At 45.2% G+C, this 23,196-nt stretch overlaps 1 protein-coding gene across 4 annotated transcripts; it reads right to left on the bottom strand.

Annotated features, from left to right (window-relative positions):
• Positions 1-749: 749 nt before the first annotated feature.
• CEP85 (centrosomal protein 85) lies at positions 750-23,196 on the bottom strand. Of its 4 annotated transcripts, none has more exons than XM_043506076.1 (14): positions 22,918-23,196; positions 20,702-20,766; positions 16,568-16,720; positions 12,794-13,524; positions 11,090-11,223; positions 10,102-10,219; positions 9,488-9,673; positions 7,809-7,961; positions 7,400-7,554; positions 6,645-6,765; positions 6,090-6,140; positions 5,892-5,999; positions 4,297-4,522; positions 750-3,682 (listed from the first exon to the last, which is right to left on the bottom strand). In XM_043506076.1, exons 2-14 carry the CDS (start codon positions 20,754-20,756, stop codon positions 3,519-3,521), a joined length of 2,355 nt encoding a protein of 784 aa, XP_043362011.1. In that variant the 5' UTR covers positions 20,757-20,766; positions 22,918-23,196; the 3' UTR covers positions 750-3,518. The 4 variants fall into 4 exon arrangements, with proteins under 4 accessions (XP_043362011.1, XP_038233771.1, XP_038233770.1 ...); XM_038377843.2 differs by having other exon boundaries at positions 12,809-13,524; positions 20,702-20,774; positions 22,918-23,034; XM_038377842.2 differs by having other exon boundaries at positions 20,702-20,774; positions 22,918-23,033.

Here is a 23,196-nt window from a genome sequence, read left to right as displayed (position 1 = left end):
GGCACAGCCTCCCCTAACTGGCCCTCCATACAATTTCTGAAAGCCGATGCGGCCCTCAGGCCAAAATGTTTGCCTGCCCCTGTGCTATCACCTTACAGCAAAGCTATTGGCATGCACATCTGAGTACTCAGGGGATGCCATTACCTAGCTCAGAATGTCCCAGAAAAGAGGTAGCAAGCGCTGCAGTACTTTAAGGAAAAATACTCGCAGTTGCCATCAAAGTCTGCCCTCCTGGAAGCACGTGATGAAGGCACAGTTCTGTGCCCAGTCTGAGCTGCTATTTGGATCTTAAATGCTTCATGGTCAGCTTGTACTTCCCTGTACAAACAGTAGGAACTTTTTTTTTTTTAAAAAAGTCTTCTGCAACATATGTGGATGTGTTACATTAGGTTACTGGTGAGACAGTTCTGCTTTCCACTGCCCTCAATTTCCTTCATAGCCCCACATCCAAGGTTTTATTGTAAACCGTAGCTTGAATTTGTAACTCTATGCAGTGAAGAATCCTAGGGCTTGATTCATCCCTGCATGACAGTGAAACTTCCACTGATTTCAGTAGAGCAACTCTAGTTGCAAGTGGAGTGACACCCTGACGAAGCAGAATATGGGGCTTGATTCCGAAGTCGCAGTGTATAGCCGAAGGAAGGGATTTCTGTTTGACAAACCACAAGTGTAATTAGGAACGATGAGAGAGTCATGAAATATGATCAAATCCCACCCCCCTCTGCCACACCTCTGAGAAGAGCCGTACACCAAATTGCTCTGCACAACACGAACAAAGCAGCTTTATTTTATAATCAAAATACTCAGTACAAACAACTGCATAAGACAAATATTCATATAAATATACCTGTGCTTAACTGTACAGGAAACACCAGGCACAAGTCAACTATTTAAACATGTCCTGCGTAAGCAATGAGACAAACTACAGTACATGGTTATTTTGGATACCTGGGTCTCAGGTGCTCTGTGAAGAGCCACCAAAGCTGGTGGATACCTGCTATAACCGAAGTTACGTTAACAACAAGGTATGCAAAGAACTTTTTTTTTTAAATGCAAACCTTTGCAAAAGGATTAAAATGAATCCCCCTCTCTCTCACAGACACAGAATACGCTACCCGTGACACATAGGAGCCTGTCACCTCTTTCCCCAAGGACGGAAGTGCAGTGCCCCGCTCTGTATCAGCTTAAATACATAAGGGTTTCATTTCTTAAGACCTAGATTCTGGTTTTGCACCCATAATTCTGTGGGTGCCACTGGGAACATGTAGGTATCTCCTCTCTTCCTCCCTGCATGTTTTTTGTGGGTATAAATGGAAAGGTGGGTGAGGCTGCTTTAAAAGTCAGGTGCTAAATGCAGATTCCCTGGCAGGCTAACAGCATCTTTGTTGAACAACATGGTCACCAAGGTTTCCAGTTACCCAGCAACACTCCTGTTTGGTGCTGCTAGTCCTGTCATGCCCATAGTATTCTCAATAGTCTGGGCAACTGACTTCAAGAAATTGTCTTGGCCCACTGTCTAAGTAACTCAGCAAGGGAGCTGGCTGGAAGCAACACCTGTGGAGAGATGCCATGATTATAAGCAACGATCCATATTATGCTACCAGGCATCACACCAGATGTTCCTGGAATGATAGAGTAGCTGCCCAGCAGGGAATATACCAGCTAACAAGCCACCCATCAGATACTTTTTGATCTTAGTCATGGGTAGCCTATTAGCCAGGTGGTTTCCAGAACATACATTGTGGTGGCCATATTTCAAAACACAGATTTTATTGGTCTCAATGAAATCTGACAAAAGTGCACCAGGAACAGCATCTTCAAAGAACTGGGGATCGGCCCCAAAGGAAGGATGCAAACCTACAACAGCCAAATGTTAATACATGTCAGCAGGGTTTTCATCTGACTGAATTGACTTCTTAGCTTCTGAACCAAGAGTAAAAGGACAGCCAGCAGGTTTCATCATTAGCTCCATGGTGCTTTCCCATCTAAGCAGACATTTAGTACTTCAGAGTCATCCCTAAGGTTGAGAGCTGACAAAATGCAAGAATGGAAAAGAATTTTCATTTGCGTATTTTGACATCAGTCTGTCTTCACTACATTCACAGGGTGCGGTTGCAGCTCACGTACTGCATGAAGGTGCGGTTGCAGCTGCTGTACCCTAAACCAAGCAAGCTTTAACCTAGTTAGCTCAGGAACTGGAGCAAAAAAGCTGTGACAGTGCAGGCTGTACAAGCGCACACAGAATCCTAGGTAATTGCTTGCAGATCTAGCGCACCCTGCTACGATTTCACCGCTCTGGTATTGAGCGAGCTTTAATCTAGCGAGTGTGTCTACGTGAGCCGCAATGACTCCCTGTGACTGCACTGCAGACATATAAGGGGGTCATCACCCTGCAGGACTTTTGGGAAAACCCTATGCAGATCCCAGACAGCAGAACATTGATCGTACCCCATGCAAAGGTTCTGAATGTAGTATGGTCACTTCTCCCACTGAACATCTACAGGGAGGCCGCAAGGGTGTTTGTGCAAGAACACTGCTGCAGGCCTGCAAAGGCTCTCTGCCGTTTGCAGGGAGCTGACCTCCCAGGCAGAGTGTATGTATGCCCAAGGCTGCTGCAGGATTGGTTTATGGCTATAAAGGCAGCTAGGAGAAAGACCAGTTCCCCCACCCCACCAGCAGATCCATTAGGGATGAAGTTAAGTAGGCAGGAAATTTCTCTAGAGGATTAAGGCACTTCAGTAGCAATCCACTTGCTACTCTCCACATTCAGATCACCGTTAAAGGGATAAAATCCTAAGGCCTCATCAAGACTAGCATTTTCAGAACCCATTTTTAACCTCACCTTTTTTCCAGCCTGTTGGCTACTGAAAGACTTCAGTTGCGTATACCTGAGCAATGCAGACTTGGTTACCCGAATGACCACACACTATTTATCCGGGCCAGAACCACGTACATGGTTGTTGCAGGTAAGCCTGTAACACTGTACTTCTAGGTACAATTGAACAGTGCTACTGGTGTAGCAGCTTGTCTATGAACTCCACAGACTTCCTCTGAACCCTTCTGTGCAATCAATAAGGCCAGAATATTCAGAAGGAATCTACTTGGTTTGTTCATTACCAGAAAGGGCAGAGGCCATGGCATCCACTTCCTTCTCATGTCAGTTTGAATCCTTGTGTTTCCATGTTCAGTATTTGACATACTTGGAAGATAACTAGTAACTCACCCAACCAGATCGAATCAGAGACTACACCAAATCCAGCGCAACACCTTCCAAAGGATCAAAGTTGCTGCAATGTCTGACGAACACCAAAGACCCTGAATAGTTCCAGTTAGCCAGTCAGCATCTAAATGACCTTGCATCAGAATCCCTGATTTCCTCTTGTGGATAAGCACTTGCATCTTGTACCTAAGCATGGAGATGGTAAGGTGCCTGATAGTTTTTTCCATTCCATGAGCTCGAATCTCCTCAGGTTTTCATTTCCAGTTGTTCCGATGCTATCCTGGGGAGAGCTTATCCATCACTGCGTGATGCAGTTGTCCCCCATATCCTGTGCATATCTGTCAGATATTGCAGTCCGTAAGTCCTCGATCTCTTTGTGAAGCTGCTTTACCTCCATCAGTTTCTTTGCAAGCACGTCTGTGTTCAGCAAGTCATTCTTCTCCTTAACTGAAGATTGCACAGCTGTATAGTTAGAGAATGAAATCACATCAGACATACAGTTCTGAACAGGAGTCCTGCATTAGTGAATACATCACTTTTCACCAGACAAATTATCCACAGTACACGGCATTATTTAACACCCAACAGATACGTACAGGGAATTCAAATCTTTAAAGCCTGTGAATCAGAGGTCTGAATAGAATGACAGAGCATAGAAAAAGGCAGGTTGGCTTTTAAGCGTTTTCAGTGTTCTGAAATCCAGGAGGAGAACATTCTAGCTAGAGTATAAATCAGACATCCCCAAACTGTGGGGCACCCCCCCAGGGGGGCATGGAGGAATGTTCGGGTGGTGGGGGCTGGGCTCGGTGGGGCGCAGGCCAGACCCCACGGGGGGCAGGGAAGAAGTGCCACCCAGCCCTATTATGCCCCTGACCCTCGTCCCAGCCAGAACTCCGCTCCCAGCCCCACCCCGCAGAGCCACAGCCCTGCTTTCAGTCCCAGCTCAGGGGGAGAATAACCCTGAAAAAAAGTTTGGGGACATTCCGATATAAACTAATTATTCTGTTCCACCCAGCGCATGAACGACAGCCCCCCCCCCCCCGAGATTCCATCTCTCTAGTCCCTTATGTACTTACAGTGAATGCCCAAGAGCAGGGAAAGGTTGGGATCCTTGCCCTGCGCTCTTTGAGTCACAATGCTGTAGACAGACTGCAAATCCTGTAGGCAGCTGGCCAGTTCACTATGTAACTCATGGGCGAGATGAGCTGTCCCAGCAGGAAGTGGTTGGTTCATCTCTACCTGCTGGAGGTGCTCCTGTAGGGTCAAATTCTTCTCAATCAGATCCTGGTTCTGCACTGAAAGCTGAAGAAACAAAAGTAACATTTGCTACGTCTTAACGATGTCAAATAAGACAGCTGATTCTAATGGCCCCTCAGTGTGGAGCAGGCATTAAAGACTTTTGTTGCATTAAAATGTTTGGGTACTGTAGATACTATTCTCTGAATCAGGAGGTTTTCTTTTCACAGGATTGGAAATTTGTGTCTTGCCAGCAGAGGGATATACTTTTAGCAGTGTAGATACTTGGTGGTGGTGGTGACCAAAAGGGTGGGTTTATATTAAGAATGGCCTCTGGATTCAAACCCAATTAGAACAGTTTAAAGACAAATGTTGGGCCTGACCACCACAACACTAGGGTTTTTTAAATAGGAGCCAGCTTCTCTCAAAAGGTAGGAATATAAAAAGCAACCGGACCGGAAGTGCCTTATCCCACTATCTCCCTGGAGGCCTCAGTCTGGATAATAATGCAGAGGCTTCCAAGGGATGCCTGTGCTCTTTCTCCCTTCTCTTCACCCAACTTGATGAAGGCTGAATTCTCCCTCAGGAGACACACTCAGTACTTGGGTCACGTTCAGACGACAGATGGAATTCAACCTAGAATCTTTCACTCATGGCTTATGAGGCTCTGGTACAGGGGTCGGCAACCTGCAGCACGCGTGCCAAAGGCAGCACACAAGCTGATTTTTAGTGGCACTCTGTTGGCAACTGGTGTCCCGGCTTCCAGCCCCGCTCAGCCTGCTGCTGGCCTGGATGGATGGAACCAAAGGCCGGCAGCGGGCTGAGCGGGGCCAGTGACCAGGACCCCGCCTGGCAGGGGCCAGCAGACAGAATCCCAGACTGGCAGCAGGCTAAGCAGCTCAGCCTGCTGCCGGCCTGGGGTCCCGGCCACTGGCCCTGCTCAGCCTGCTGCCAGCCTGGGGTTCCGACCACCGGCCCCTGTAAATGTAAAATGTATTACTGGCATGCAAAACCTTAAATTACAGTACATAAATAAAGAATTGGCACACCACTTCTCAAAGGTTGCTGACCCCTGCTCTGGTACATAGTTGTGGTGAATAAGACTTCTTTACTGCACCCTGGTGGCCAAGTCAATAACTACAACCACAATCCACACAGTTGGGAGCTAGGGAGACAAGCTGCTGCATGGGCACCACGCACAGCCAGATCTCAGGCATTACAAAAGCAACAACTGGGTGAAGAGGGATGAAAAAGAGAAATTATGGTTCTAAAATAGAGACAAGGGAATCCCTTTCTGGAGCACTGTCAGGGCAGCTAGCAGACTCTAACAAGGTGCAGTGAAGGAGGAACCAGCAACGGCACATTAAATTCCCCGCTACAAGTCAATTTATTGTTCATTTAGCTACTGCGTTCATACACAAACTCCAGTTCTAACCTCTTTCACGGCAGTGCGCAGCTGCTGCAGTGCGTTTTCTCTTCGCATTGCTTCCTCCTTCAGAGCCTGACTTGTCCCCTCTTCCTGAGACACCTGTTCTTCCAGGCTCTGGAGCAGACCCAGGGAGAGAAGTTAGTCCAACATATCTTATAATCGATGCTCGAGAGTTCCCAGACCTTCATCATTCACACACCTCACCTTTATTCGGGAAGACAACTGCTCCATCTTCTTCTGCTGTTTGTCCACAATCTGAAATCAAACACAGATGCATCTAAGAGATGAACATGCCGAAACTTACTCAGTAATACCACTTGGGATTCGTCCTTTGATCTAATAGCTACAAATCTGTTTTTAATCAATTTAAATTACAGTCTGGTTTGTGAAGTGCTTTCAGATTCCCTGGTAGAAGGTGCTAGTAGGAATAGCAATTATGTACTGAGACTGGAGAGGCTGCAATCTTGGGGTTTCCCCTCCCCACTTGCTTCCTCTTCTGGATTCTTCAGTTTCTCATCACTTTGATGTTTAAGTGACTACTACAGAATTGTACAGTTATCGCACCAAGAATGGCTACCAGACCTCTCCAGGCTTGGCATGCTGAAAACTGCTAACACTTGTATAAGTACATGATAAGAGTTTGAATGTAAACTTGAACCTCTGTTTTAACGCCTGATGTGGAACAGTCGAAGGAAGGAGACAAATCTGAGTTAGTGTGAGGTAGTCTCACCCATGTCTGAGTTGTATATTCAGAGTTACCTTCCTGAGACAATCACAGTCTTTCTGCAGAGAATCATTTTCCGATTTCTGTTTCTCCACCTCCTGGACAGGTGACCCTCTGCCTGCACTCTTCATACATTGCTGAATCCTATCCTGCAAGCTGAGATAAACAGTTCATCAAATGAACTGGCAAATAAAAGAAATTTCAACATAATTTGGCAGTGGTTCTCTTAAAAGAGACAACAGGAGAAACGGACATCCTCTGCCACAGAATGGATACAGAAGGGAAAAGCTTTTTCCACTGCCCTGTCAATGTTCTTCCATGTGACTTGAGGTGATCTACTTCTAAGGAATAGAGGGGGGGAGATCAGCCCCCATGACCCAGTCAACCGTTGCCCTCTTTACTGAGGCTGTCACAATAGGATGGTCAATTGTAGCATGTGTGAAATAGACACACATTCAATGGGAACTGGTCCAAGTCCACAAGCTAGTTTCACATAGCTCCAGTAGCCTTTGATGAATATGAACCAAGGAACCTGGAGCAGAAAGGCTTCATGCATTTCCCTGAGCCATACCTCCGCTTTGGAACAGCCAGAAGTTATGGTAATTAAATTTTATCTAGTAGTTACATTCAAGCACAATATTCAGAGACTCAATACAAGCCCAGTTCATAACTACGCTGCAGTAGAAAGATGCACTCTCATGTATTCCACTTCTCTGATCTCAGGATTCTAGAGCTACTGGCCTTCACTACTAGGCAGAGGTCTGGCTCACCGTCATCTTTGGGGCTTTACCTGTGCACAGTGGAAAGCAACTCCAGTTCTTTGTGTTTTTGTGTTTCTAGCTGCATCTCCTGCTCTCTGCAGGCAGCCTGGACATCTCCAACCTCTCTTTTCAGCGCCGTCACGGTTTCCTGCAGAGCAGAACTCTTCAGTTCTGATTCCTTTAACTGGAACAGAGAACATTGCTCAGCACTAACAAGTCTAGAGATCCTCTGCTATAGGCCACATTAGGGCTACCTAGCAGTTGACAGGAACTTCTACTATTGATGTGGCAATTTACAGCCATAGCTCAGAACATTTCCCTGTCAGAAGGACAGATTGCAATTCTACTCAGCCTAGTGTATGCATAATTGGCAGCAGTAAATTGTGGCATCCAGGCTAATGCCTCAAACTCAACACTATACAGAGGATGTCATTTTACCTGCTGATTCTGTTTCTGATGATCCTCTAGTGTTGGTAGATCAGCCAGGTAGCGCTCCAGGGTCTCAATTCTCTGCTGTCTCTCCCGGTTTTGCTCAGACTCCTTTTGGCATTTCTTTTTCAGACTATTAATATGTTTGTCCCTTCCCTTTATCTGCACGAAGAGACATTTGAAGGTTTGATTTGCTTAGGTTATAATTTCCGTGTGTGTGTGTGTGTGTGTGTGTGTGTGTGTGTCTGTGTGTCTGTGTGTCTCTGTGTGTGTGTGTGTCTCTCTCTCTCTCTCTCTCCAGTTTGTCTATCAAAGCATTTTTGCAGCACCCATCACCAGGATATCAAATTGCTTTATCTCGGCAGCTTTTCTTTTCACTGGTATCTGAAAGAAAGCTTCATCCATTGGAAGTTATATGCTAGTTATCTGATCAGCACAGAAGCTCCTAAGCTGCCCTCTGTAACTGCAGGTTTTTATTGCTGGTGAGCCCAAGCAAGGAGCGGTTTCTGTACTCAAAGAAAGGATGAGCAAATACTCTTAGAATTTAAAAGTTATCTAAAGTTATCTAGTGCCACACACACACTTATAAGAGGCTGCACACAATTAAAAATACGGTTAAAATTCTGAAATATAAAAATAATTAAAGCCAAGCAATGTAATGTCATTAAATACACACAATTTAACACGGCCCTCAGACTCTTTGCAAGTTGCAAATAAGGGTCTTAGTGTTGCAATGTGTGGGTGCTCCTGTTTTATACCTACCTCTGAGCCCTCTGCAAATAATCAGAGGAACTTGAGAAAACTTGCCACTTTGACCGAACAAATCTCTAACGTGGCAACATCGGAAAGATTACCACTTTAGACGAACCCAATAGTTTCCCTAAACCCACTCACCACAAACTACAGATTTACGTATCATTTGTTTTTAGAACTGTAAAAATAGGATTGCTACGTTACAGGGAACAAGGACTAATAGGGATGAGAAGAACAAGAGAAGAGAGTGTCTCCAAATGGAGCACTCTTACTAGTACCAGGAAAGAATGGAACAGGCAGTTCTACTCAGGGTGTGACATTTATATTACAGAATGCACAAGAAAAATAAGTAATGGCTTAGCCTCAAAACACAACATTTTATTAATTAAGCCAAGAATCATTCCTCACTGAATAGACAGTTTTAGCGTGTTTAAGTGCTGAGTGTGATCCATGTGACACAGAACTGTGGATCCATAAGTCAGACTTTACCTCGAGCAGGGGAAGGACTTATGTCAAGAGAGGGAGTCCAACCTATTTCTTGTACTAACCCTTACATTCTCTTTCACAATGAAACCTTAATTATATTGATTACTAATGATGATTTGCTAATTATAATTAAGAGTGGGTCTAGACAAGTCACTTATGTTACAGTGATACATACTGAAGAAAATTAAAGGGCAAAAGAAAAGCCACTCCAGATGTTTTTCTTTGCTTCTTTTTGAAAGCAAGTTGCTCACAACTACAGCCTGATAGTGGCTGAGGTTTCTCTTTGCTTGGGGGCTGCAAGAGAAGAGAGCAGTCCCAAGGGCTCTACACAACAGGTGGTGGTGCCAGGAATGGCTCCTTGAGCCAATGCCCATCACTGTGCCAACTCCCACCTTGAGGAAAAAAATAAAAAAGGCATTGCCACAGTTCTAGAGCACCGACAATCATACCCTCTCCTCTTGTTTCTTCAATTCCTCTACATGCTTCTGCACTGTTTCCTTCAGTGTCTCCTGAATCAGTTTCACATCCACCTCGGAAGCAGCCAGCTTCTTCTCCAATTCAATCTTTTCCTTACTGAGGGATTCTGTCTTCTCAGTAAACTGTGCTCGCAGGAACGAGTTCTCCCGCTGCAGCTCCTGCCAACAAAGACACCCAGCAAGCAGCGTAAGGGTTCCCATTGTCCACTAAACCCACCTGTTAAACATAACAGACCTATTCTCCAGAACAGCAGTTACAACTCTGATGCATTATCCACCCTTCACCGCTCCCAAAGATTTTTACAGCACCTATTATGCACCTGCAGTATCAGCTCGCACACCGCTTGGCTGGTGCTGTTAGCCACTGGCATCAATAGCATGACCATTGCAGTGTGTTCAGAAATCGAAGCATCTAAATGTCAAGAGCCACAGAAAAACCCAGATGGATTGGCACCACCACGCACCAGGAATGGACTTTTACCTTGCCCACCCCTCCTATGTCGAAAGAGCCTGCTAAAACAAGCACACTGCAGCCAGTGGGTTTAGTGCATGCTATTTTCAATGGACTTCTTGCTGTTCCTACTTACCTGCATTCTCAACATGCAAATATCTCCATAGGGGGCAGCACAGCTAAGAAGAGCACTGTGAACCTGCAGCTCACTCTCACGCACCTTCTGCTCCAACTGGGAGATGTGCTGCCTCTGCCTGCCCAAAAAAAAAAAAAAAAAAAAAAAAAAAAAAAATCAGACAATACACCCTGCTCAGACGTACCCCTTAGTTGTTGCTCTAGCCAAGAGGACAATACACTCCGCCAGCTATGTAAACCCAGTACTGTCAAAACCACACAGCTCCTCAGTCACTGCCCTACATCATGACAAAAAACACAGCTACATATTTTAAAAATAGCCTGCAAAGGAATAGCAATTTTTAAAGACTTGAAAGCGTTTTTGTCAAAAACATGCTTGTTTTTCCCATTAAAAAAATCTGAGTCTCATCTGCCCTGCAAGTCTCTGTGGTGACTGGAGAATTTACTGGTGAAATTGCATGTGTCAGAAGAGGTAAGCTGAGCAAATGACAGGGGTAGAGATTTTTAGTCCAAATGTTTAAAACTTCATGTGTGTTAACACCTGACATCAACAGTCAATAAGCACTTTGGAGACAGGACAGATTTGTTAAAGATTCACCCGCCAAAAATAAACATCCCCGCGATCCCAAAGAGCAAAACGAAGAAGAGCAGACTTGGCATTCCAAATGTTTCTCATGTAAACAAACAGGAGAACACATTTTAAAAGCTTTTAGCTCTTCTTTCTCCATCACAAAGCAGGAAAAAAGCACAAATGCAGTTTTAAAAAATCCTTTGCAGATCCTCGAAGTTAGCCAATGCTGCTAAGGAATCACCTGTCACTTCCTCACTATTCGCTTCCATGGGAATCACTCTGAAATCTCATGGAAGAAAAGGGCATTTCTTCAAATGTTTTCTTACAATTACTATGTTATTTGTTAGTTTCAATAAAAACCCACAGGATCTAGCATTTCTGTTTTTTTCTTACTGCTCTCTCCTGAAATACTTCCTACCTGTCAATGAGGATCTCTTTTTCCTTAAGTAGATTCTCACTGGTGTTCAGGATACTGACCCACTGGGCTGGATCAGTGGAGTGCAGTGAAGTAGCATACATTGAAGGTTGGTGGCAAGCAGCTCCATTTTGTAACTGGAAAAAAAAAATAGGAAGGAGAAGCTTAGGTTTCACAGAAGGTAACTGCAACATTGCTGGGGCTATTTTTGTGCACCGTGTGCTCATCTGGCATGCAAGCAAGCAGAAAGTTCATCTATTACGGAGCTATTTCAGCCCGTGTTTGGGCTCTGGGAACAAGTCATTTTGGCTGAGCTCGGGCAATGAGTTTATTGAATAATTTTAGACCACTGTGCTGTCTCATTGGAAGCCATTAGTTTCTAATATTGCTACCCATCAACTGCTCACTAAATAAATTGCTCCCCTCCAGTGAAAGACTGATCTTTTCATAAAAATCTACTTAAAATTGTTCCATAAGTCTAGATACGGAGCAAGGTTAGTCTGCTAGTTGAAATACTGATATCCACCATCTTCTATCTGCATACGTTTCCCCTGTACTTTCTGTTGGAAAGGGTAATCACCACCTGATTTAAACTATCGTGTAGCATTGCTGTGTTACGTTACATCAGGGGTGGGGAATCTACAGACCAAATCCGGCCCACTGCTTCATTTCATCCGGCCCGCAGCAAATGTCCGCAATGCAAGCTGGAAGTCCCGAGCCTCAGTGCCCCTCTGCGGAGCTGGAGCCACAAGCGCTGGCTTGCCGGGTTGCCAGAAGTCCGGTTGGCTCCACGCAGCTCCCAGCATGTCCCTGCGGCCCATAGGAGCAGGGGAAATCAGGGATGCTCTGCGCACTGCCCCCGCCCCCAACGCTAGCTCCGCAGCTCCCATTGGCTGGGAACCGCAGCCAATGGGAGCTGCAGGGGTGGCACCTGTGGGCAGCAGGCACCACGCAGAGCCCCCTGGCTCCTCCGCCTAGGGGCCAGAATGGAGCCCTGGCAGGCACGGACCCTGCCTTAGCCCCGCTGTGCCACCACCCAGGAGCTGCCTGAAGTGAGCACCGCCTGACCAGAGTCTGCACCCTGAACCCCCTGCCCCAGGTTGGAACCCCCTCCTGCACCCTAACTTCCTCCTAGACTCCTCACCCCCACTCCAAACCTCTTGGCTCCAGCCTGGAGCCCGCTTCTGCACCCCGCACTTCCAGCCGGAGCACTCACCTCTTCCCGCACCCCAACCCTCTGCCCCATCCTGGAGCCCCCTCCTGCACCCTGAACGCCTCATTTCTGGTCCCACCCCGGAGCCTAGGGGAAGCCCCAAGCCTCTGCGCCCTTCCCTGCCCCCCCAAAGGGCTGGAGCCACAAATGCCGGCTTGCTCCCTGCGGGGGGGGGAAGCCCAGAGCCTCCGCACTCCCCCGTGGGGCTGTGTGTGTGGCCTGCCACTGACTTTTTCTGTGGGTCAGTGGCCCGATAGAAAAAAGGTTCCCCACCCCTGCATTACATGGTTGCCGCATTTCAGTGATGTGAGGAATGACACATGTATATGTAGATAGTTTTGAGATAATTTGTATAAAAATGTGTAATAGAAGCACAAGACATTCCCCCCCTTACTGCATTAGTCAGGAATTGTGGTTACATTACATATAACTGCAAGAGTGGTGGAGGGGAAAGCAGAAAGCGATTTCAAAGAGTTGTTTTTTAAAATTTCTACCTGCATCTGTTCTACCTGCAACCGTATGTTGTCCAGCTGCTGCCTCCAAGCACTGAGTTCACAGACCCTCTGATGTGGATGCAAAGTGCAAGGCTCCTGCCTCCACACCCGAGACTGAGCCGCCGTTGGTTTCGAAAAGACATTATTGGGCTGAAATCCTAATGGCACCAGTCTGCTCCCAGTGGGCCAAGTACCACCTCGTGGCTCACAGACTTCACTGGCTCCTGCTGCTGGTTTAGTCTCTGGCAGCACTTTGTACGGCTCCTTTCCTCTGTAGGTGGAAATCAAGCTTGGATCCTGGAACTTGTGGGCAGGGTCAACGTACAGTGTATCCAGCAAAACAGACTGATTAAGGGTAGGCTCAATGGCAGGAATGTCAAATTTTCGAGTGTCTTCTGCTCTCAGATGATCCGAAATGGGAAACCAGGACTGCTCAAAACCATTTTCCCCAGAAGTCCCGTAGAGATGCAAGAGATCCATGGGCAGCACTTGAGAGGATTTCACAGCAGTAAGATCTCCACTTCTTGTCAGCCCTACATTTTCAGTGGACGATCTTGGTACCGCTGGTTTTGATGAAACTGGTGCATTCTGCAAAGAGCTTGGCTCACCTGTTGTTGAGTAGAGTGTGGAGCGTGAAGTATCCAATGTAGAAGGCATGACATGGGCTGTCGGGATGGTGACTTGGGTTTTGATGGGCTGAAACGAGGAACTGCTACTGGAATTGCAAAATTCTAGGGAAAGAATTTGAGAGTTAGAATTAAAGCAACACTTTTCAATTACAAGACAATTGCCACCTTTTCTTATCCTGCTAGGAACATTTCCTACGGTCGAGGGGCTGCAGGAGATCATACACAATAGCAGTGCAAGGGCACACTTGCACATTGCTTTTTCCTTTATTAAAAGTTCCAGGAGCCCCATGATATTTATCTGCCGGAGTAAACTGCAAAAGGGCAACAACTGCTATCGTTCATCCTAGATCATTACATTTTGGCATAAAAATTCTGTAATCAAAACTTATTGATAAACTCATCTGTCTAGTCACTTATAAATCCTGAAATTGAGTAAAAAGGCTGAAACTTACTCAAGAACTGAAAACTGAGACCTTGATTACATTCTGCTCATCCCACAGCACAGCAACTCTGCATTGTAACCAAAAGCAATAGGAGCCTTTGCTAAGCCCATGATAAGCTGCAAGCATAGCTGAACACGCATCACAGAGCACTTGACCTTAGAACTCCCTTGGAACATGGCAACAAAATCAGCTGTTCCTAGAACTAAAAGTAACTGCTCTGTCCCACAGTCACAGGAAATGGGATGGAGCAGAGCACGCAAGAGTGCAGATCCATCATCTCACACAGCCACCAAGCCTGACTACATGGAAGTCTGAAATTATTCTTAGTAACTCTCAGATTTCAATAGAGCAACAACAGGAGCTCAACTGGGCAAACACCGAAGAGCCTTCTTTTCCAATGTGTTGATTTTTCTTCTTCCCCATATATTTGGGCACCGATGCACCAATTTCATGTTTCCTCAGGCTAGCCGGCTTTCTCAATGCATTGGCGTAAGGCCCATCCCGATGTGCTATTTCTCCAGCCCAGTTTTGGGACAGCGAGCTCGCATTCCCACATGCTTTTAACGTCAGAGTGTTGCTATGAGAAGCAATGAAGTCACAATTTTAAAGTAACTGGAATGAGGAATTATGCAGGACCCTGTCAAATGTCTCAAGCTACATAAAAGATGTTAATATGAAGGAACATCATCTTTCAACGTTAACAAATGGGGCCGGGGGGGAAGAATCCCTGCAGATATCAGCTCCCCCTAGGACTCCTTCGAAGAGGAAATAGCCCTCCAAATAGACCAGAATACATGTTTCAAACAGACTGAGGAGAGTCGGTGTCGATTTCTTCACTCAAGTCCCCTAAACTTAGATTGTAGCATCCTGGTCAGGAACTATTGAGTTCTATCCACTAGCAATGGAATCCACTGGAAATGAATCAGTCCCTTGAAGTGTGGGAATGGTCACCACAGTCAGTGGCATCTTCTAACAAGTGCACTGATTTTAAAAGTCAAAATATGATTCTAACAACTATCAGTAATGCAAGCTCAATCTGAGCTCTTCAGAGAAGGGACATTGTCTTGCTGTATGTTTGTGGTGTTATTGACAACACCACCCAACTTTGAGTGCAGCTGGAAATTTTCTTGTGCTGAGAAAGACTAGATGGTGCAGGCATACAATACTTTGAAAAAATTATTTAAGAACACCTAGATTTTGAATCTTGCATTGTTAGAGAATATGGCAAGTTTCAAATGGTACCATATACCTGAGGAAGAATGGGGAAGTGCACAAGAAGTGTTCCTTCTAAAGAGCAATACAAGTAAACCCTCCTTATTTGTGACTGAAAGGCGCTTTAGGTTAACAAGCAACGTCCTACGCCAGTGGTTCTCAACCTTTCCAGGCTACTGTACCCCTTGCAGGAGTCTGATTTGTCTTGCATACCCCAAGTTTCACCTCCACTTAAAAACTATTTGCTTACAAAATCAGACATAAAAATACAAAATGCATCACAGCACACTATTACTGAAAAATTGCTTACTTTTTCATTCTGTCTGTATGAAATTTTAGTTTGTACTGACTTCGCTAGTGCTTTTTATGTAGCCTGTTATAAAACTAGGCAAAGATCCAAATGTGTTGATGTATCTTCTGGAAGAGCTCTGCATATCCCTGATTGAGAACCACTGTCCTACGCAAGCCTCATTACTGCCTCAGACCACACATACATAAGAATTTGTCTCATCTAGCATGAGGTAAGGTGCAGTTTCCTATATTGCTGTAGAGTACATTACTTGCACACAATTAAAAAAGCCAACATGATGCTGTGGAACTGTAGAAGCCTGAATTCAAGCAACAGAAGGACAAGTAGTGGATCCACACATAGTTATAAGTCAATGACCACAGTTTCTCTCCCCCGCTAAAAACAAAAACATGATTATTGCCCATTGATATCAGTGTCAGTTCCCCATGCGCTTAAAGTCATGGCCTTCTTGGGAAGCTTTGTGCTGCAAGGAGAACTCCAAACTAACAATCCCCTGGTTAGGACTGGATACAAAATAAAAAAAGTGACCTTGAAGAATGTATCTCACTACACAATCAAAATAAATAGTCAAGTCTAGGTATCATTGAGAACTATTACACAAAAATTCTCTTGTTCTGGTTGCAGCTCAAGTCAAATTAGACATTTAAGAGCCAACATATACCAGTCTCTATCCAGTTTAATAAATTGACCATAATTCATACAAAATACAGGTAAAGAGAAATATTGAGGCAACAGTTTTGTCTGGTATATTGTGTAGAGTGAGATCCTCACACACTCTATTGGAAAGTACATTAATATGAACTAGAGGCTGAAAGTCAATAGCTCCTTGTGCATCTTAAAGATTAATAATCTACCTCTGCCAAAAGTCATTTTAATTGACAAACTTGTAACTACAGTTGAAGCTAGAAATTTTAATGCAGTTTGGCTAATCACCTTTCAAGCTTTAGATAAGATAACAAGTCTCTCAACCAATATAGATTTGTTTCCATTCTAGGTTATAAAACTAATGGCTAAGTGTGAAAGTATAATATTCTCATTACAGAATAGGTCCTCTTCCCCTCTGTTTCATAACGCTAGGGCTGTTTCTGTATCAGGAGGTTCCTGACACTTGGTTTATGTTGTAAGAAGAACTAGAAAAAATTCTGCAGTTTTACTGCAAGGATCAGACATTCAGACTCACCCTCTGTGCTGTCTGAGCAGGAAGTCCCGATTGCTGTATCCCCACTGTCAGCCAGACTTAAACAGTGACCAAAACGACTCTGGAACTTGACAGACAGAGTTGGGGTTTTCCAGTCGGTCTCCAAAGAACAGCTCTTTTGACCTGTATTAGAGTCTGGAAAAGAGTGACACTGTGGGCATATAATTCAGAGCACTACCTATCAGTATTACACCAAGAGAGTGTTCCCCAAAGATCAACCTTTAGAACCCACACCGAGGGGAAAACATCCCCAGCCTGTTCCACCTGCTCAGAGATATTTGCCAGTGAAGGAGACCGAAAGGCAATAAATAAATAAGATGACTTTGCATCTGATTTCAAAGAAATAAAGCTTCAGATTTATTTATAGGAGACGGCGAATGGAAGAGACTTATTAAACCCATCCTTGCCCTTGCTGGGGTGAACGGAGGAAATATTAGAAATTAATTTTACCAAGGAGACCAACAAGCCAATTTAATTTATCAAATGGAATTTGAACTTTTGGTTACAAAATAATTTTTCCAATTTAATTCAAATTCATTAAAAAAAGTGAATCTCTCCAGAATGATTAGCAAGTCAATTTCTTGAGAATCAGCATTAAGCTGCATTCACACATTTCCGCACAGTGTGAATATTAATTGTTCTTTGTCTGATTGCTCTGAAATACTGCTGCTTGAGAAATCTCTTTCCTAATGGCAAATCTTCTCTTAACAGGCACAGAGGACCTAAAGCAAGTCAGCAAGAGACAAAAGGACACCACTATGGATGATAAGAATGCAATGCATATCTCACCGGTATCACTATGCATGTGCTCTGACACGGCAGAGTGACAGTGTTTGCATACAGAAGTACAGAGATAATACTAAAAACAAAAACAAAAATGAGGAGTACTTGTGGCATCTTAGAGACTAAAACTGATTTGGGCATAAGCTTTTGTGGGCTAAAACCCACTACATCGGATGCATGCAGTGGAAAATACAGTAGGAAGATATATATACACAGAGAACATGAAAAAATGTTTTTCCAATTTTTCCCCCCTACCGTTACTCACACCTTCTTGTCAACTGTTTGAAATGGGCCATCCTGATTATCACTACAAAAGGTTTTTTTTTCTCCTGCTCATAATAGCCCACCTTAATTAATTGGTCTTGTTACAGTTGGTATGGCACCACTGATTTTTTCATGTTCTGTGTATATACATCTTCCTACTGTATTTTCCACTGCATGCACCCAATGAAGGAGTTGTAGACCATGCTGGATGAGCAAGCATCTTAGAGACATGATTAAGAAGAAGCAGAAAGCATACAGGGAGTGGAAGATGGGAGGGATCAGCAAGGAAAGCTACTTAATTGAGGTCAGAACATGTAGGGATAAAGTGAGACGGGCTAAAAGTCGAGTAGAGTTGGACCTTGCAAAGGGAATTAAAACCAATAGTAAAAGGTTCTATAGCCCTATAAATAAGAAGAAAACTAAGAAAGGAGAAGTGGGGCCGCTTCACACTGAGGATGGAGTGGAGGTTAAAGATAATCTAGGCATGGCCCAATATCTAAACAAATACTTTGCCTCAGTCTTTAATAAGGCTAAAGAGGATCTTAGGGATAATGGTAGCATGACAAATGGGAATGAGGATATAGAGGTAGATATTACCATATCTGAAGTAGAAGCGAAACTGAAACAGCTTAATGGGACTAAATCGGGGGGCCCAGATAATCTTCATCCAAGAATATTAAAGGAATTGGCACCTGAAATTGCAAGCCCATTAGCAAGAATTTTTAATGAATCTGTAAACTCAGGAGTAGTACCGAATGATTGGAGAATTGCTAATATAGTTCCTATTTTTAAGAAAGGAAAAAGAAGTGATCCGGGTAACTACAGGCCAGTTAGTTTGACATCTGTAGTATGCAAGGTCCTGGAAAAAATTTTGAAGGAGAAATTAGTTAAGGACATTGAAGTCAATGGTAAATGGGACAAAATACAACATGGTTTTAAAAAAGGTAGATCGTGCCAAACCAACCTAATCTCCTTTTTTGAAAAGGTAACAGATTTTTTAGATAAAGGAAATGCAGTGGATCTAATTCACCTAGATTTCAGTAAGGCATTTGATACCGTGCCTCATGGGGAATTAGTTAAATTGGAGAAGATGGGGATCAATATGAACATCAAAAGGTGGATAAGGAATTGGTTAAAGGGGAGACTGCAACGGGTCCTACTGAAAGGCGAACTGTCAGGTTGGAGGGAGGTTACCAGTGGAGTTCCTCAGGGATCGGTTTTGGGACCAATCTTATTTAATCTTTTTATTACTGACCTTGGCACAAAAAGTGGGAGTGTGCTAATAAAGTTTGCAGACGATACAAAACTGGGAGGTATTGCCAATTCGGAGAAGGATCGGGATATCATACAGGAGGATCTGGATGACCTTGTAAACTGGAGTAAGTGAGCTGTAGCTCACGAAAGCTTATGCTCTACTAAATTTGTTAGTCTCTAAGGTGCCACAAGTACTCCTTTTCTTTTTGCGAATACAGACTAACACGGCTGCTACTCTGAAACCAGTAATAGGATGAAATTTAATAGTGAGAAGTGTAAGGTTATGCATTTAGGGATTAATAACAAGAATTTTAGTTATAAATTGGGGACGCATCAATTAGAAGTAACGGAAGAGGAGAAGGATCTTGGAGTATTGGTTGATCATAGGATGACTATGAGCTGCCAATGTGATATGGCTGTGAAAAAAGCTAATGCGGTTTTGGGATGCATCAGGAGAGGCATTTCCAGTAGGGATAAGGAGGTTTTAGTACCGTTATACAAGGCACTGGTGAGTCCTCACCTAGAATACTGTGTGCAGTTCTGGTCTCCCATGTTTAAAAAGGATGAATTCAAACTGGAGCAGGTACAGAGAAGGGCTACTAGGATGATCCGAGGAATGGAAAACTAGCCTTATGAAAGGAGACTTAAGGAGCTTGGCTCGTTTAGCCTAACTAAAAGAAGGTTGAGGGGAGATATGATTGCTCTCTATAAATATATCAGAGGGATAAATACAGGAGAGGGAGAGGAATTATTTCAGCTCAGCACCAATGTGGACACAAGAACAAATGGGTTTAAACTGGCCACCAGGAAGTTTAGACTAGAAATCAGACGAAGGTTTTTAACCATCAGAGGAGTGAAGTTTTGGAATAGCCTTCCAAGGGAAGCAGTGGGGGCAAAAGATCTATCTGGTTTTAAGATTCTACTTGTTAAGTTTATGGAGGAGATGGTATGATGGAATGGGATAATGGGATTTTGGTAAGTAATTGATCTTTAAATATTCAGGGTAAATAGGCCAAATCCCCTGAGATGGGATATTAGATGGATGGGATCTGAGTTACCCAGGAAAGAATTTTCTGTAGTATCTGGCTGGTGAATCTTGCCCATATGCTCAGGGTTTAGCTGATTGCCATATTTGGGGTCGGGAAAGAATTTTCCTCCAGGGTAGATTGGAGAGGCCCTGGAGGTTTTTCGCCTTCCTCTGTAGCATGGGGCATGGTTGACTTGAGGGAAGCTTCTCTGCTCCTTGAAGTCTTTAAACCATGATTTAAGGACTTCAATAGCTCAGACATGGGTGAGGTTTTTCATGGGAGTGGGTGGGTGAGATTCTGTGGCCTCTACTGTGCAGGAGGTCAGACTAGATGATCAGAATGGTCCCTTCTGACCTTAGTATCTATGAATCTAGTATCTATAAGTGGGTTTTAGCCCACGAAATCTTATGCCCAAATAAATGTGTTAGTCTCTAAGATGCCACAAGTACTCCTCATTTTTTTTTTGCTGATCCAGACTAACACAGCTACCACTCTGAAACCAGAGATAATACTGGTGATGGTAAAGATGCATTGCAATATTATCATGTTATGAACTCCTCCTTTGCTGGATTTTGAGAGGGGTTGGTTGTATGTGTGATGTGTCTGTCCCTGGACACTCATGCAATTGTTTTGCAGACACAGGATATTAACACATCAAATAAATGTTTTAAGATTTTATTTTTAATAAAAAGCTTTTGGTAAATAAGCCACCTCCTGGGTTTCTAAGGAATCTCCTACCAGGATATGGCAGGAGTATGACTTAAGGAAAACAATTCACAATTCAAACCTGTTGGACTGGTGTGCTGGAATCTCAGATCTGGGCATTTCTCAAGAGTGGCCATCACAGCTAGTCTGGTCAACTATAAAATTAAAGAAATAGAATAATATTTTAAATCAGCATAATCCAAACCATTTTTGCCACTGGCCAAACAAGAAGTATACAAAGCCTGCACTGACAAATACTACAGCTACTCTTCACTAAAGGAAACATTTCTCTTTAATACCACATTTCCCATTTAATTAGTACCTCCCTTCCAGGGCAGCGCTACTTTTCCACTATAGAACAGCAGTTAACACTTCAAGAAGTGTAATTAGTCTGGATTACCACACTTTTCAGAAATGGAAAATGTTCTGGTTTGTAACACTTAAGGTGCTCAGCATAAAACCTGGCCACATGTTATACTATCTTAGCTATTTATAGGGCATCAGCCACCATCATATCTAGGTATTCATTCTATAATTATTCAAAATTTCCTTTTACAAACCTCAGCACTTGGCCAGTTCATTTCTGCCCTCCGAAGATTACGTCATACAACTACACCCAAAAACCTGGTCAGTCAGTCATAAGTGACGTTACACCATCAGCTATGATCATTGCTCTATCCAGAGCTTTGGTTGACTTGATTGTATATAAAAACATCTCAAACACATGAACCTCCTGCCCAGAGTATGCTTATAATATCTAGCACTTGCAAACATCTTCATTATCAAATTCAAGCTCTCAGTATTTCACAGGGTTAAAGGAACTAACTGCCTATTATCCAGTTCTTGCAGGCCCCACTTTAATGAAGTCTATTTTGCCATCCAAAGTCCTCATGGAAAATATTTCTATTTTGAAAACAAAGAGCTAATGATTTGGCACTGGTCACATGGTGAGAGAGTAGGGAATGCAATGAGATATGGGGAGAAGAAAAGAAGTGGAGCTCTATTCTGAGCAAAGAGAAACAAAACTTGGCCAGATAGCTCAAGTTAATGATTATGTGTAGGGCCCTACCAAATTCAAGGTCCATTCTGGTCAATTTCACAGTCATAGGATTTGAAAATTAGTCAATTTCATCTTTTCAACTATTATTTCACAGTGTTGTAACCATGGGGGTCCTGACCTGAAAGGGGGTCATAGAGGGGTCACAAATCTGTTGTGTGTGTAGGGGCGTCATGGGATTGCTACCCTCACTTCTGTGCTGTCAGCAGCCCCAGAACTTCCCACAGCCAGCTCCCAGAAATGGAGGTGGGTCTGATCTCCTCTGTGCTGCTGGGAACACCCCAGATGGGGGCTCCTAGCTCTGAGTCGGGGCTGGGCTGGGGAGGGACAGGACTTGCTCTTCCCCTGCACAGCTGCTCTGGGAGCAGGGCGAGTGATCAGACCCACCTCAGGGAATCTCTCCCCCCTCACCCCCCCCCCAGCGCACTCCCAGCAGCACAGGGGAGATCAGACCTTTCTCCACTTCTGGCAATGGCTTGCAGCTGCAGGAAGCCCTGGGGCTGCTACCCAGAAGTGGGTCTGATCCCCCCCTCTCCCCCGACAGTGACTATGCAGGGGGAAAGTGGCCCAGCCCGGAGGGGACGAGTAGCTGGACACCCCAGCCCTGCCCCTCCAATTTCACAGAGGAAGTCTGATTTCAGGGCCTGTGACACGTTTTTTCACGGCCGTGGATTCGGTAGGGCCTGAAGTAGGTGTTTGGACTATGGTTTTTGTTTACCAACTACAGCCCACTTCAAAGAGAAAGAGAAAGGCATGCGGCTGAGCGACGTCGGACCAGTCTCCAGCAGCAACTCTCCAGGGGAGACCAGGTCACGTGTGACGTGATGGAAATAGCCCTTCACATCCCCCAAAACGTCTTGTCCCCTCCCGCTGCTGGGGGGAGCCACCAGCCTTAAGCTACCAGCCGAGATCTCCCGTTAGAAGGGCAGGCACCTGGGCGGGCGGGAAGCAGGCGGGGGAGGGCGCCCCAGGATGCGAGGGCAGGGCGGCTCTGAGCTGACCCGAGGCGCGGGGGTGTCTGGGGACCCGGGCGCCCGTGGGGGGAGGAGAGGGACGGGTCGGAGGGCTACGGGGGTAGGGGGGGGTCTATCCGCTGGAGTGGGGCAATGGGGGAGGGGAGAGAGGCAGGGATCGGGGGTGCGGCGGGGGGGGGGGCCGCGTCGGGATGCCCCCCCCCCAGGGCGAGGACCGGCGGCGGGAGGCCATGCGGGGGAGGGGAGAACAGAGGGACTTTGACTCACCCCCTCAGCTGGCTCCACTCGGCTCTCGAGCTCCCCCCGCCGCTGCCTCGCGACGCGGGCGCGCGCGGAGCCGGCGACCGTTATAGCCGTGCTGGGGGGGAGGGGGGGAGTGGGCACCACGCTAGCGAGCCACGCCCCCGCGCCGCGCCGCGCCTATCCGGAGCCACGGGTCCGCCTCGTGCCCCTCGCCATTGGCCCGCAGGAACCCCTCCCGGCCCAAGAGACAGGAGCTCCGCCTTCCCGCTGACTAGCGGCAGCGCATCAGGGAGAAATGTCTGC

The sequence above is a fragment of the Dermochelys coriacea genome, chromosome 19 (assembly GCF_009764565.3).
Source record: "Dermochelys coriacea isolate rDerCor1 chromosome 19, rDerCor1.pri.v4, whole genome shotgun sequence".
Taxonomy (NCBI): Eukaryota; Metazoa; Chordata; order Testudines; family Dermochelyidae; genus Dermochelys; species Dermochelys coriacea.
The sequence above is the reverse complement of the archived record's forward strand: the minus strand, read 5'-3'. Positions and strand labels throughout refer to the sequence as shown.